Source organism: Danio aesculapii, chromosome 6 (assembly GCF_903798145.1).
Source record: "Danio aesculapii chromosome 6, fDanAes4.1, whole genome shotgun sequence".
Classification (NCBI taxonomy): domain Eukaryota; kingdom Metazoa; phylum Chordata; class Actinopteri; order Cypriniformes; family Danionidae; genus Danio; species Danio aesculapii.
The window spans coordinates 5,266,426-5,282,818 of NC_079440.1; the positions used below are offsets into that span (position 1 = coordinate 5,266,426).

At 31.6% G+C, this 16,393-nt stretch overlaps 1 protein-coding gene across 1 annotated transcript; it reads right to left on the minus strand.

Moving 5' to 3' along the window:
• Positions 1 to 282: 282 nt before the first annotated feature.
• On the minus strand, positions 283 to 16,142 carry lrrc41 (leucine rich repeat containing 41). Its single transcript, XM_056459369.1, has 10 exons — positions 16,013 to 16,142; positions 15,814 to 15,900; positions 13,326 to 13,396; positions 9,705 to 10,389; positions 7,730 to 7,957; positions 7,392 to 7,538; positions 5,604 to 5,702; positions 5,394 to 5,522; positions 4,190 to 4,262; positions 283 to 1,240 (listed from the first exon to the last, which is right to left on the minus strand). Exons 1-10 carry the CDS (start codon positions 16,098 to 16,100, stop codon positions 1,021 to 1,023), a joined length of 1,827 nt encoding a protein of 608 aa, XP_056315344.1. The 5' UTR covers positions 16,101 to 16,142; the 3' UTR covers positions 283 to 1,020.
• Positions 16,143 to 16,393: the final 251 nt, after the last annotated feature.

The following is a 16,393-nucleotide window of genomic DNA, read 5'->3' on the forward strand; positions in this document are numbered from 1 at the left end:
AAACAAAGACTGTGGAAGTCAATGTTTTTCAATATATATATATATTTTTTTTTCATACCGTGGATGTCAATGGTTACCGGTTTCCAACATTGTTATTTATTTTTGTACTGGTAAAGGGATAGTTCAGACAAAAATTATTTACTTTTTTTTTTTCTGCTGAACACAAAGATACTTTTATTTTGACATCCATAGTAGAAAAAACAAATGGACTTCAATGGTTACAGGTTTCCAACATCATCTTTCAAACATTAATTTACATTAACTAGTATGAATAAATGATGACGAACTATTTAATTATTTTTGGGTGAACTGTCCCTTTAAATACTATGGAAGTCAATGTTTTTCAACATTCTTCAAAATATCTTTTTTTGTCTAACAGAAACTGTTTTAAAGGGACAGTTCACCCAAAAAAATGTTAAATTTACTCACCCTCACGTGGTTATAACCTTTCGAGTTTCTTCTGTTAAACAAAAAAGATATTTTATAGAACCCTGAAAACCTGTAACCTTTGACATCCATAATAGGAAAAACAAATACTGTGGACTTCAGTGTTTATAGGTTTCCAACATATCTAATTGTGTGTTGAGGTTTGAAAGAAGGGCGACTAAATGATGACGAACTACTTAATTATGAGTGAACTCCCTTTAAATACTACGGAAGTCAATGTTTTTCAACATTCTTCAAAATATCTTCTTTTGTGTTCAACAAAAATAAAATCTTGAAACAAGTGAGCTTTAAAGGGATAGTTCTAAACCTTTGAGTTTCTTCTGTTAAACAAAAAATTAATCTGTTTTAAAGAACCTTGAAAAATCTGTAACCATTGACGTCCATAATAGGAAAAACAAATGCTATAAGAGTCAATGGTTACAGGTTTTTAACATATCTAGTTTTGTGTTAAGGTTTGAAAGAAGGATGAATAAATGATGATGAACTAATGAATTGTTGTTTTAGGGTGAACTGTCCCTTTAATGCTACATATTACATGCGTGTTCATCCGTGTTTTGACAGCTAAAGAGTTCTTCACATCACACTGACATGATCCACCATGGTGTCTCGTGTGTTCCAGTCGTACATTAATAGATTACAGTACGGCTTCAGTTTCTGCAGAGCTTGACCTTTGACCTCTAGGTCTCGGTTGAGTGGATTAAAGCACAGGTCCAGTGTGATTCTCTGAGCAGGTCTGTGTGTTTCCATCAGCTCTGCAAACCCAAGCAGCTCCGCCGGAAGAATGAAGTTTGAGCTGTGAGAAAAGCACAGATTTCATTTATAGACCTGGTTTAATTTGAAGGCGAAACCCAGCGTATTTACAGGATTTAAGAAGTTTAATTTAAAGAGACAGTTTACGCAAAAATGAAGATGTACCGTATTTTCCGCACTATAAGGCGCACCGGATTATAAGACGCAGTCTCAATTACGGGGTCTATTTCTGTTCTTAACCCATACATAAGGCGCACCGTATTATAAGGCGCACGCTAAAATACACTGTCTGCAAAAAAAAAAAAGGTAATGGAAGCAAAACAGTTAACATAGTTTAGTTGAACTTTATTGTACTATTTAACAATACACTCACATTATTTTTTTAATCAGTCTTCTCCCACAAATCCATCAAAGTCCTCATCTTCTGTGTCTGAATTGAACAGCTGGGCAGTTTCGTCATCAAACACGCCGGGTTCTCTCTCATCATTGTCTGAGTCAGTCTCATTGCCGGGTGGCTGTTCAGCAATGATGCCGGCTTTTGCGAAAGCTCGGACAACAGTTAAAGCAGACACCTTAGCCCAGGCATCCACAATCCATTCACATATGGTGGCGTAACTCGCCCGGCGCTGCCTACCAGTCTTAGTAAAAGTGTGTTCGCCGTCTGTCATCCATTGCTCCCACGCAGCTCGCAACTTCACTTTAAACGCCCTGTTTACACCAATATCCAGCGGTTGGAGTTCTTTTGTTAGTCGGAAAGCGGAGCGCTTTCCGAAATCACACAACAACATTTTTACAGATTTTTGAACTCTGTGCACACATAAAGCGCACCGGATTATTAGGCGCACGGCCGTTTTATAACAAAATTTAAGGCTTTTAGGTGCGCCTTATAGTGCGGAAAATACGGTACTCACCCTCATGTGACTCTCTTTTGTGAAGAAATACATGAAATAAGATATTTTGAAGAATGTTAGAAAATGGTAACCATAAACCTCCAGAGTAGAATAAAACAAATGCTATGGAAGCTATTGGATACCATTTTTCAAAACATCTTATTTTATGTTAATGTGGTTATTTTCTCCTTTTTTGTGTAAAAGTACACAAATCAAGATATTTTGAAGAATGTTAGAAAACGGTAACCATTGACATCCATAGCAGGAAAAACGAATGCTACAAAAGTCTATGGTTACCGGTTTCCATCATTTTTCAAAATGTCTTCTTGGTGTTTCTGTGGTTGTTTTTTGTGTAAAGATATCCACAAATCAAGATCATTTGATGAATGTCAAAAACCTGTAATCATTGACAGTCATAGTAGGAAAAACAAATACAATGGAAGTCAATGGTTACCGCTTTCCAACATTTTTCAAAATATCTTCTTGGTGTTTCTGTGGTTGTTTTTTGTGTAAAGATATCCACAAATCAAGATCATTTGATGAATGTCAAAAACCTGTAATCATTGACAGTCATAGTAGGAAAAACAAATACAATGGAAGTCAATGGTTACCGGTTTCCAACATTTTTCAAAATATCTTTTTTTTTTGTGTTCACAGTACAAAACCTGTTTTAGTTTTGTGACAAGTGACGGACGGCTGAATGTTCTTTATAGTTTTGGGTGAACTATCAATTTAAGATCTTTTTTTCCTAGACATGAAGACCTCATCACAGCTTTAAGCTTTGGTTACATCAGCAGCAATTTACATTTACTATACACTGACTGTAATACAGCACAATGTTAGTTTGTAATAACTCATTATCAGTGCAACATAATTCAGAAGGCTGAGAAGATAATTAACTCAGCTGTTGTTTCAGCTCTGTATCCTTCAACTATTTAAATGAAAGCTAATGATGTTGTTTAACACCCAGACATGAAGGAACATGTGCTTTTATGTGAGTGCAGAAACAAATGACGTCAAATCTAGCAGGATTTCATTTTTAATACACTACACAAATCTCACTGTTCATCTACGCAATAATAAAGAGTATAGATGACCCAAAAATGAAAATTCTGGCATCAATTATTCACAAAAGAAGATATTTTAAAGAATGTTCCACTGACTTTCCTAGTATCTTTTTTATACCATGAATATCAGTGGTTTCCAACATTCTTCAAAATATCTTTTGTGTTTGGAACAAGTCAAGGGGGAGTACATGTTGACAGAACGTTCAGTTTTGAGTGAACTATCGATTTGAATTCAGGCAAACCTCAGCTCACAAGCTCTTGGACAAACATCATTTTTTAAAAATGTAATACCTTGGAAAATGACATTTAAAGGGCTAGTTCACCCAAAAATGAACATTCACTCACCTTCAAGTGGTTCCAAACCTTTATGAGTTTCTTTTTTCTGTTGAACACAACAGGTATTTTAAAGAAAACTGTAACCATTGACTTACATTGTATTTGTTTTTCCTACTATTAAAGTCAATGGTTACAGGTTTTCAGCTTTCTCCAAAATATTTTTGTGTGTGTGTTCAGCAGTCAAATTTTCAAAATTTTAAACAAGGATCAGTAAATGATGCCAGAATTATTATTTTTGAGTGAACTATTCCTTTAAGACTTTTTAAAGAGATATTCACCCAAAACTCATTTACACATTCTTTACTTACAATCCTTTGAGTTTCTTTCTTCAGTTGAACACAAAAGAAGATATTTAGAAAAATGATGAAAACCTGTAACCATTGACTTCCATAGAGTTTGTTTTTCCTATGGAAGTCAATGGTTACAGGTGTTCAGCATTTTTCTAAATATCTTCTTTTGTGTTTAATAAACTCATAAAGGTTAGGAAACCACTTGAGGGAAAGTAAATATTGAATAATAATAATAATAATAATAATGATAATTCCTTACATTTATATAGCATTTTTCTGGGCACTCAAAGCGCTTTCCACATAGGGTAACATGAGTAAAGTATCATTGTTTGGGGGAACTATGCCTTTATTTTTTTTTAATTGATTGACTTTTTCATATTTCTAAGCCCCCTTGAACACCTTGTTTTACCTCAGGTCTAATGTGGTGATTTTGCTGGGTCGGCATCCTGAGAATAATCCGGAGATTTCTATGGCAGTTGTTGCTGGAGGAAAACACACACATCTGTCAAACACCAATCATTGAGACAGCAACATGAAGCATCTTTAAAATGAGCTTTAAGATCAAGCATGTCAGTTACAGTAAACTACATTAACCCTTTATAAAACACTCTTTAAAATACTCATTGAAAAAAAAAGATATGATAGATAGATAGATAGATAGATAGATAGATAGATAGATAGATAGATAGATAGATAGATAGATAGATAGATAGATAGATAGATAGATAGTAATTACCATATATTGTTCTTCACCAATTGTGAGTTAATATGCAAAGATTAATCACAATCACAATAGTTTTGTATTGACATAATTCCTGTGTGTGAATTATATATATATACACACACACACACACACACACACACATATATATATATATATATATACATATATATATATATATATATATATATATATATATATATATATATATATATATATATATATATATATATATATATATGTATATATATATATATGTATATATATATATATGTATATATATGTATGTATATATATATGTATGTATATATATATGTATGTATATATATATGTATGTATATATATATGTATGTATATATATATGTATGTATATATATATGTATGTATGTATATATGTATATATGTATATATGTATATATATATATATATATATATATATATATATATATATATATATGTATATATATATATATATATATATATATATATATATATATGTATATATATATATATATGTATATATATATATATATGTATATATATATATACATATATATATATACATATATATATATATATACATATATATACATATATATACATACATACATATATATACATACATACATACATATACAGACATATATATATATATATATATATATATATATATACATACATATATATACATACAGACTTCAACAATATATATATATATTAAGTACATGTAATACACATACATAGAAACAAAAACTTTTTTACATAGACATTATATTATATTTTAAATTTATGTCCTGTAAATTTATATTTACACATTTATATATTATATCTAAAAAAATCTACTCATGCTGACCCTGTAATTTGGAGCATTAGTGTTTATATTCACTCTTACCAAGTCGATTCTTGGCCAGCACCAGGGTTTTGAGTGATGAAATGGCTTTTACTGCTTCTACAAAGGCCACCATGAAGTCCTTCTTGAACGAGCATTTATCCAGCAGTCTGCAGTCTTTAAAGCACAGCTCTGAGATTCAGAAAACAACAGTACTACACATCAGTCACTCATTTAGTCTCGCTCTTGATTCATCTGTAATTTACGCTTCACCTTCCAACACAGAAGACTGCAGAAAATGAAGAATCTCCTGGTGATAGTCGGATAAGTTTATGTCTTCCAACTTGAATACCTTGAGGGACGCTTTACAGCCTATGAGGACAAAAACACACATATAATAGACAGTAGATCATATGATATTTGTCAAATTAAACCTTTTCATGTTGACCATCGTACAAGCACAAGTGATGTTATTGAGCTCTACGTCTATTCATACAGTCATTTTCTTTTCGGCTTAGTTCTTTTATTAATCAGGGGTCGCCACAGCGGAATGAACCGCCAACTCATCCAGCATATGTTTTACACAGCGGATGCCCTTCCACCTGCATCCCAGTATTGGAAAACATCCATACACTCTCAGTCACACTCATACACTACGGCCAATTTAGCTTAGTCAATTCACCTATAGCACATGTTTTTGTACTGTGGGGGAAACTGGAGCACCCGGAGGAAACCCACGCCAACATGCAAACTCCACACAGAAATGCCAAATGACCCAGCCGAGGCTCAAACCAGTGACCTTCTTGCTGTGAGGGGACAGTGCTAACCACTGAGCCACCGTGACGCCCTACATTTACAATTTAAATATGTGTTATAATTATAAAAACAGCTTAATTTCGTTTCCCCTCGACATTAGAAAGTATCATATTGGTTTTACTCATTAAAAATACAATAATTAATTGATTTGAAATCTTCCTTCAACACATTTAAGTCATTTTTGATCAATTAAAAATATAATATAATGTGCTATTATGGAGTTAATCTGGAGCCATATATACTTGCCAAATAAAAGCAGGATTTGCAAACAAAAAATAAAGCATTGAGCAAAACATAAAGAAATAAATGCAAATCGCACAACGGAAATGAATTTTTGAGAAATAAACATTGTGGAGTCAAGGGAACTTGGGCGTTTACGGCAGGCCCGGACCTACTGGGCTGTGAGACCACCTCGGTGATACTGTGTCTCCAGGTGATGACATAGCTTAAATGGAGGCAGTAAATTCAAGTTCCCTCGACCGCACACCCTTGTCAAATCAGTAGCTTTCTAGTGATGTTGAAGACAATAATTAGGGTGTTCAGGTGTGTTTGATTAGTGTTGGAGCAAAAGTCTGCAGGGACACCGGCCCTCGAGGATTGAGTTTGCCCATGCCTGGCGTAGATTGACTCTATATAGTATGATCAGATATTATTTTGCATAATTTAATTTACAGGTCAAAAATGTGTGTGGTTTCATTTTGAATGTCGACAGAACATTATTTCATCTATATTTGCACATTTTATTTGCACAAAATGTGTATTTGAAATATTAAAGACTTTAATTGCATTTAATTTGCTTCCTCAAATGCTTTACAAGTACACTTTACTTGATATTTACACAAAAATGAAACATCTTTCACGCATGTTAAAATTTAATTCATAAAGATTCATTAAATAAAATCCACAATAAATAAGAGATTGTACATTCTGGAGCACAAGTGAATTATTTCAAAGACCACATGGATAACTGAAATTACATGTAAAGATTTAATTCCCACTTAAATTGGCACTTTTAGGTTCAGCAAATTGAAACTACAATACTTTTAAGTGAAATTGCCAATCATTTAAGTGTCAGAAAATAGTACATTTGCTTTGTCCATGTAGCTTTGTGTGTATATTTAATGTATATGATTTACAAAATAAGAGCCATTTTCAAAAGTACACTATAGTAGATTATGGCACAAAAAGTAGTGACAAAAGTATGATGATTTCTTGAGTAAAGAGTACCCAGGAGTTAGTCAATACCTGCTAAAGTGTGGAAAAAGTGTCTTGTCAGAGTGATTCCTGTCATATGAAGACTGCAGAGTTCTGGAGCCAAAGCTAGAGCCGGCAGGACGCACTGGACACTCATTGGATCAGTGGAATTAACGGTCAGCTTTTCCAGACTGAGCACTGCAAACAATGACATCAATCCAACATTCATTTGATTATACTGAAATAAATCTGCTATCATGATATCTTTCTGTCTGACGAAACAAAAGTTTGATCATTTATTTTGGAGGACATTCAGAGCAAAAGTGAAACAGAATTGAATGAATTTTGTAAAAATAAATAAATGAATGAATAAACAAAACAAAAATCACCTTTGTCTGGAGGTAACTGTGGAAGTGGTCTCCATTTTTTCCTGTCAGCAGGCAGACAGACGTCCACAGCAAGGCTCTGTAGGGTTGGACAGGCTTTCAGTATGTTGATCAAGTGTGTGAGACCACAAAGATGACCTAAACTGAGCTCTGAGAGAGAGCCAGCGGGGTTCAGAAACAGCTGTCTGAGAGAGTCCACAAACACACACATCTCGTCCTCACTGATGAGCCCTGCAGACAGCAGAAAACACACACACACACACACAATCACACTATCCTGCAGTCACAGATGCCCAGTTTGAGGAAACACTAGAGCTCGGAGCAGAAATGATACAGAAAAAATGCTTCGTAATTTTGCGCTTCATAATTGATTAAAATAATATTCTTAGTCACTGTGACCCTGTTCAAGAAATGTTTTAGCAGTTTGTAGGATAAAACAATACTATACACTTTACTTTTTTTTAAATTATTTTTAATTATAAATTTTTTAAAAACTATTTTTAATACATTAATTAATTAACTAATAACATGATTGAATGAACAATAAATTTATTAATAGGAATAAAACTAAATATTACACTTACTGTGAACTCACTATGAACATGACCAAGAAATATTTTAGTAGTTTTCATGATAAAACAAATACTACAATTTAATCAAGCACATAACAAAAAACTGTAAATTCATCAAAAAGCTAAATGAAACAAACCGAAGCAAAACAAAATACTAAACAAAAATCATAACAAAGCAACAAAATAAAACAAAACAAAATGCAAAACTAAAAGCGAAAAAACAAGAGACTAAAAACACAACATGAAACAAAATGAACCACAAAATGTTCCACAAAAGTGGAACAAAACAAAATATGAAACAAAGCAAAAAGAAGCATAACGAAGTGAAACTAAATAAAACATCAAACAAACAAAAAACTAAGTGAAACAAAAAAAGCAAAACAAAAAAAATGAAGCAAAACCAAACAAGAAACAAAAAGCAAAACAAAACATGAAACAAAATGAAACACGGAAACAAAATAAAGCAAAACAAAGTGAAGCAAAGCAAAATAAAACATGAAACAAAATGAAGCACAAAACAAAAAGCGAATCAAGACAAAATGAAGCAAAACAAAACAAAAAATAAAGCAAAACCAAACGAAACAAAAAGCGAAAACAAAACAAAAAAATGAAACACGGAAACAAAACAAAAAAATTTAACACGGAAACAAAACAAAAAAATGAAACACGGAAACAAAACAAAGCAAAACAAAGTGAAGCAAAGCAAAACAAAACATGAAACAAAATGAAACACGAAGCAAAGTGAAACAAAACAAAAAATTAAACAAAATTAAACAAAACAGAGTAACAAAATAAAATGCAAAACAAAATGAAATGAAACAAAACAAAACAAAGCAAAATGAAGCAAAACAAAACAATCCAAAAAACATGAAACAAAACAAAGTGAAACAAAAAACACAAGACAAAGGCAAATGAAACAGTGAAGCAAAACAAATCAAAACACAAGACAAAGGCAAATGAAACAGTGAATCAAAACAAATCAAAACACAAGACAAAGGCAAATGAAACAGTGAATCAAAACAAATCAAAACACAAGACAAAGGCAAATGAAACAGTGAATCAAAACAAATCAAAACACAAGACAAAGGCAAATGAAACAGTGAATCAAAACAAATCAAAACACAAGACAAAGGCAAATGAAACAGTGAATCAAAACAAATCAAAACACAAGACAAAGGCAAATGAAACAGTGAAGCAAAACAAATCAAAACACAAGACAAAGGCAAATGAAACAGTGAATCAAAACAAATCAAAACACAAGACAAAGGCAAATGAAACAGTGAATCAAAACAAATCAAAACACAAGACAAAGGCAAATGAAACAGTGAAGCAAAACACAAGACAAAGGCAAATGAAACATGGCAAACATAACAAAACAAAAATATAAACAAAACAAAACTACTTACAGTCACTGTGAACATGAAGTGTGTGAAGACACGTCCACGTCGGCAGGGCGCGTGACACCATGTTCAGGATTTCACAATTAGGCACTTCAAAATCCAGCGAGTGGATCTGACCTTCAGGACAGTGTTCAGAGGAGCTGCTGGAGGATGAAAACTCACCGCACAAATCCTCTGGCTTTTCCTCATCTAAAGCCAAACGTTTAGCTGCAGGTTCGTCCAGATCAGCACCACATCTAAACACATCAACAGCTGAACCACATCCATCAGCAGACACTGTTAACTGTGGCCCTCTGCGTCTGGAAATAAGCCACCTCAAAAAACACGAATCTTCAGGATTTCTCATCAGAACCACTTTTCTGACGGAGCCGTGATCCAGCAGCCGGTGGAGAATGAACATGTATTTGCGTCCGTGTTTAAATGGAGAATTGGATTCCAGTAATTTGAGAGTCGTCACTCCTTTTTCTAATGTGCTTAAAAAAGGCTGCATGTCTCCGGATGCAAGTCTGCAGATGTTTTTGGTGGACGTGTGGAGAGACAGAACTCTGACGTGCTTTACGGTGATGGAGAGAACGGAGGAATCGCTGAGGTTGGAAAGATACTTCGCTTCACGCTTGAGCTGAGTGAACATCAGCATGTGAAAGAGTCTTTCTAAACAGCGCTGCTTCCAGGACTCATCAGACTGTGCTGACTAGGGGAAAAATGTAAACGTTAGATTTGAATATCTGTAATATTAAGTCAAATGTAAAAGAAGAATGAATAGAAGAAAGAATAGGTTTTTTAAAGTTTAAATAATCTCTTTAAACACTTTATAACCTCTTAAAATAATAATAATAAAATTCCTTACATTTACTTTTATTATAATTATTTAATGTATAATTACATTAGTTGGATCTAATGTGTAAATTAAGTAAAAATTCAGAATAAAACACTAATAATAATAATAATTATAATAATAATATTATAGAAAAGTTTAAATAATCTCTTGAAACACTTTACAACCTCTTTAAATAAAAACAATAATAATAATAATAATAATAATAATAATCATAAAAGAAAAATAAATAATAATAAAATTAAATGTATGGAATTTAATTTGGTAGTTTGCTCTAAAAAATGAAATATTGTCCATGTATATAACACTCAAAAAAGCAGAATAAAACACTAATAATAATAAAAATGATAATAAAGAAAAGTTTAAATAATCTCTTTAAACTCTTTACAAGGTCTTTAAATAATAATAATAATAGTAATAATAATAATAATAATAATTAGTAATAATAATAATAATAATAATAATAATAATAATAATTAGTAATAATAATAATAATAATAGTAATAATAATAATAATAATTAGTAATAATAATAATAGTAATAATAATGATAATAATAGTAATAATAATAATAGTAATAGTAATAATAATAATAATAATAATAGTAATAATAATAATAATAATAATAATAATTAGTAATAATAATAATAATAGTAGTAATAATAATGATAATATTAATAATAATAGTAATAATAATAACAGTAATAATAATAATAATAATAATAATAATAGAAAAATAAAGAATAATAAAATTAAATGTAGGGAATTTAACTTAGTAGTTTGCTCTTAAAAATAAAATACTGTACATTTAAATAACACTTAAAAAAATTCAGAATAAAACACTAATAATAATAATAATAACAATAATAATAATATAGAAAAGTTTAAATAATCTCTTTAAACTCTTTATAATATTTTTAATTAATAATAATAATAATAATACTAATAATAATAATAATATAGAAAAGTTTAAATAATCTCTTTAAACTCTTTATAATCTTTTTAATTAATAATAATAATAATCATAAAAGAAAAATAAATAGTAATAAAATAAATGTAATTAATTTAACTTGGCACTTTGCTCTAAAAAATAAAATATTGTACATTTAAATAACACTTAAAAATTCAGAATAAAACACTAATAATAATAATAATAATAATAATAATAATAATAATAATATAGAAAAAGTTTAAATAATCTCTTTAAACTCTTTATAACCTCTTTAAATATCAATAATAAAAGAAAAATAAATACTAATAAAAGTAAATGGAGGAATGAGGAATTTAACTTGGTAAGACAGGTAAGACACAGCAAGACAGAATTTGTAGTTTGCTAAGGCATACATTATATTTGTATAGAACAGAGGTGGGCAAACTACGGCCCGTGGGCCATATGCGGCCCGCTGAACACTTGAACTACGCAAGGTAGTTTTTAAAAAACTGCTTCTGAGTAACAGTTTGGTTTCAGAATTAGTAAATTAATGATGCAATACAAGTGAACGCCCTTTAATGGCAGTGTTGCACGCGGTACAGTTAGTGCAACCAGTAGAATTGGCACACACTCTCGGATATTAAAATGCACTTGACCCGTTAATGACTGAAAAGGAGTCAGGCAAAAAAACTTGACACTAAATGTTGTGTGTTTAAAGAAGAATGGACAAAAAAATACTTCACAGAAAGCGGACAGAAAGCGGTAGGTCTAATATGCCAAGAATGTATTGCTGTTTAACCTGAGACTGATCACACCGAACGCGCATTTACGTTCCAGAAACGCGAGGTGCACCGCACTGCCTTTCTGTTGACAAGAAAAAAAGGAGCGCGGTGTGCTTTTTAATGTCGTTAGGCAACGACTGAATCAGCTAATTTAGGTATTCTGCAAGAGTGTTGCTGTTGAAATTAATATAACTTTATTTTCAGGCTCATTGTTCACATTAACACACTCATAATAACATGACTTTGAATAACAAAGACTGAGATTCTTCTGTTTTATCTCATAGTTTTATAATGATTGATAAGAGCATATTAATACAAGCTCAAATGAGATTATTGTGAATTTGACTCAAATTATATAATAATTGCTGGTTAATTGTGTTAATTTTTGTCATATAATATATTTTCCATCATACATCCACTTTAAAAAGTTCTTTTATCAAAGATTTGTGGTTTCATCAAGTTTTATGATGATTGATCTGTATATTCTAAAAGCAGTGCAAATTAGATTTTTAGTTTAAGAATTATTTTTAATGTTAATATGAGATTTTTTCTATCAGACAGTATATTTTCTATTCTTCACTGTAAAAATTATTACATTATTATTATTATTATTATTTTATAAGGGATTATTTTATTGTTTTATGAAGATTGATAGGTGATTATAAATATAACTAGCAGTGCAAATTCATTTGACTTAAATTTCACTCAATAATAACTATTAATAATCCGTTTTGTGTTAATGTGACATGCTTCTGTCCCATATTACATGTTTCATGCATACTGCCACTATAAATGAAAGTTATTTTTTGAAGGATTTGACATGTGGCCCTTCACTTGGTTTGCAAAACTTGACGTGGCCCTTGGGTCTAAACAATTTTGCCCACCACTGATATAGAACAACAAAAAGAATTGGTATTTGCTAAATAAACTAAAAACAAAATAAAAGTAATAATAATTTACTTCTTTTAAGTGTATAAAAGTAATCCTGTGTATTAGCTAAATAAAAACTAATTTGATCGTTTTGCTTGAAATCTTTACATTAAGTGTGTGTGTATAAAGTTCACATGACGGACCACAAACCTTCACTTTCCAGCGCCACGTCTGATCCAGACCTTTCCATATCTTTTCCCAAATTACAGATGTGGAGATTCCTGAAATAAATCATCAGGTTAAACATCAGGTAAAACAGAAACAATCCAGTCTGAAATACATTTTTACATCAAACAAATCAAGGGTTTTATAACTTTCAAGCATTTTACACCAAATTTAAATGTCATCATTATCATACACAATTTCAAATATATACAGTGGTGTAAAGTAACTAATTACAAATACTCAAATGACTGGAAGGAGTAGTTTTTCTCAGAAATTGTCATTTACTATGTAGTTTTAAAACTGAGTACTTTTACTTTCCCTTGAGGACATTTTTAGTGCAGTTATTGGTAATTTTGTTCCACTAATTTCCTTCAACCTGCAGTCGCTACTTTATTTCTTTCTCGTCTGTGGTGATTGGCTAAAGTAGAAAAATCAGTCCTGTGATTCCTGTCCAATCAAATCCCACATTTTTGCATGATACTGAACAACATCAACACATGGGTGCTTTATAAATGCAGCAAACCTTTTGGAAGCATTACAAATGTCCAAGATGATGTCCAAAATCTTTCCACACATTGACGCCAGACTTTTAATAGACTGGATGTCACTGATGAGAAAATAGATGTCGAAAAAAAAAAGGATGTTGACTGTATGATGACTAAAATCACCAAACAGCCTTAAACAATCACAAAATGGAATGAATGAAAAATGGAAGGAAAGACAGATCAAAGGTAGAACTGAAATTATGAGGGAAGGAAGGACCAAATGAATGAAGGAAGGATTCAAAGAAGGACTGAACAAACTAAGGAAGGAAAGAAGGAACGAAGGAATGAATGAACAAAGGACCTAATGAAGGAAGGACCAAAATTATGAATGAATGAATGAATGAACAAATGAAGGGAGGAACGAAGGAAAAAACCAAATAAATGAAGGAACGAACAAATGAATGAAGGAAGGACAGAACAAAGAACCAAGAACAAAAATATAAACAAATAAACGAATGAATGAACGAACAAAGGACCAAATGAATGAAGGAACAAAAATATGAACGAGCGAACAAATTAAGGTAGGAACGAAGGAAGAACCAAATAAATCAAGGAAGGAACAAACGAATGAATGAAGGAAGGACAGGACAAACAATGGAAGAAAGGTTGGAAGAAACAAACAAATATAGGAAGATCACTAAATGTACTACAGAATGTTACGTTTACACATCCCTGAATGGAATCACAAAATGGAGTGAATGAAAAATGGAAGGAAAGACAGATCAAAGGTAGAACTGAAATTATGAAGGAAAGAAGGACCAAATGAATGAAGGAAGGATTCAAAGAAGGACTGAACAAACTAAGGAAGGAAAGAAAGAAACGAAGGAATGAATGAATGAACAAAGGACCTAATGAATGAATGACCAAAATTATGAACGAACGAACGAATGAATGAATGAATGAATGAATGAATGAATGAATGAATGAATGAATGAATGAATGAACAAATTAAGGGAGGAACGAAGGACAAAAACAAATAAATGAAGGAACGAACAAATTAATGAAGGAAGGACAGAACAAAGAACCTAATGAAGAAAGGAACAAAAATATAAACAAATAAACGAATGAATGAACGAACAAAGGACCAAATGAATGAAGGAACAAAAATATGAACGAGCGAACAAATTAAGGTAGAAACGAAGGAAGGACCAAATGAATGAAGGAAGGAACAAACGAATGAATGAATGAAGGAAGGACAGGACAAAAAAACAATGGAAGAAAGGTTGGAAGAAACAAACAAATACAGGAAGATCACTAAATGTACTACAGAATGTTACGTTTACACATCCCAGCACAAACTGCATGTAAATGCATCAGCTTTTTACAGTGTAATACTCACTACCCTTGAGTACTTTTTAAAGCTCTACTTTTTACTCATACATTAATATTTACAACAGATACTTTTACTCTGCTTGCAATACATTTTTGGGCAAGTAATGGTACTTTTACATGAGTGTGATTTTTCACTACTCTTTCCACCACTGAATATATATATATATATATATATATATATATATATATATATATATATATATATATATATATATATATATATATATATATATATATATACACACAAAGTGTGTATCGAAATCAGTAAATTATTATAAGACTAACAGAAATGTACTATATAGATATATGCTTTTATTTTCACACATTTGGACTTTCTCCTTAATAATATAATTTCAGTAATGTATTCTAAATAGTGAAATCATATTAGCAGCCAATGACTATCAAAGTACAACATTGGTCCCAGTCAACTAAATAGTGCTAATGTTGCTAATAAGTCATACTTACGTGCTATTTCAAACCGAATATTCAAAGTTGCGAGGTAAAATAAGGGTTTATAGATATACACGTTATCACTGAACGAATGTGCGAATTTAAAACCGAATTTACCTTAATAGTTTAATATTAAGTTGCTGTACCTTTGGTGGCAGCTGCAGTTTCAATCCTGTCCAGATAGTAAATGTTCAGATGTGGCAGTAAATCTTTCAGGAGAGAAACTGGCAGAGCTACATCAGGACAGACGGAAATATTAGATATATCACACAGTAATCTGTAAACTTTGCTGAATTTTGAAGAGGAGTGTTGACAAACAAACATGTTTGCTGTGGTAAAACTCACTTAAGACCTTTCTCTCCAGTACATCCATGCTTTGAGCGACTTTCGCGATACACGTTTGCTGCAGCGAGTTTACGCCTGTAATCTCCATGTTTGCTGCAAAGTTTGAGCTGAAGCGTTTTTGTTTTGTTTTGTCTTTACAGTAAACAGTGTGGTTCACACATTTCACATTTCATCTCCTGTGTTGTGCATCCGCCATGTGTTTCAGAAAAAATCCAAAGGAGTAGACAGATGAAGTAGGTAGTTCTTCCTCTAGAGGGCGTTCGACGGCCCAAAAATCTGAACGGCGTTTCTTGTCACTTATTTGGGATATTTCTACAGTTCAAATAACTAAACAAGTAATACTCGACAGATAAATGTATTTATCCTATTTTTTACATTTGT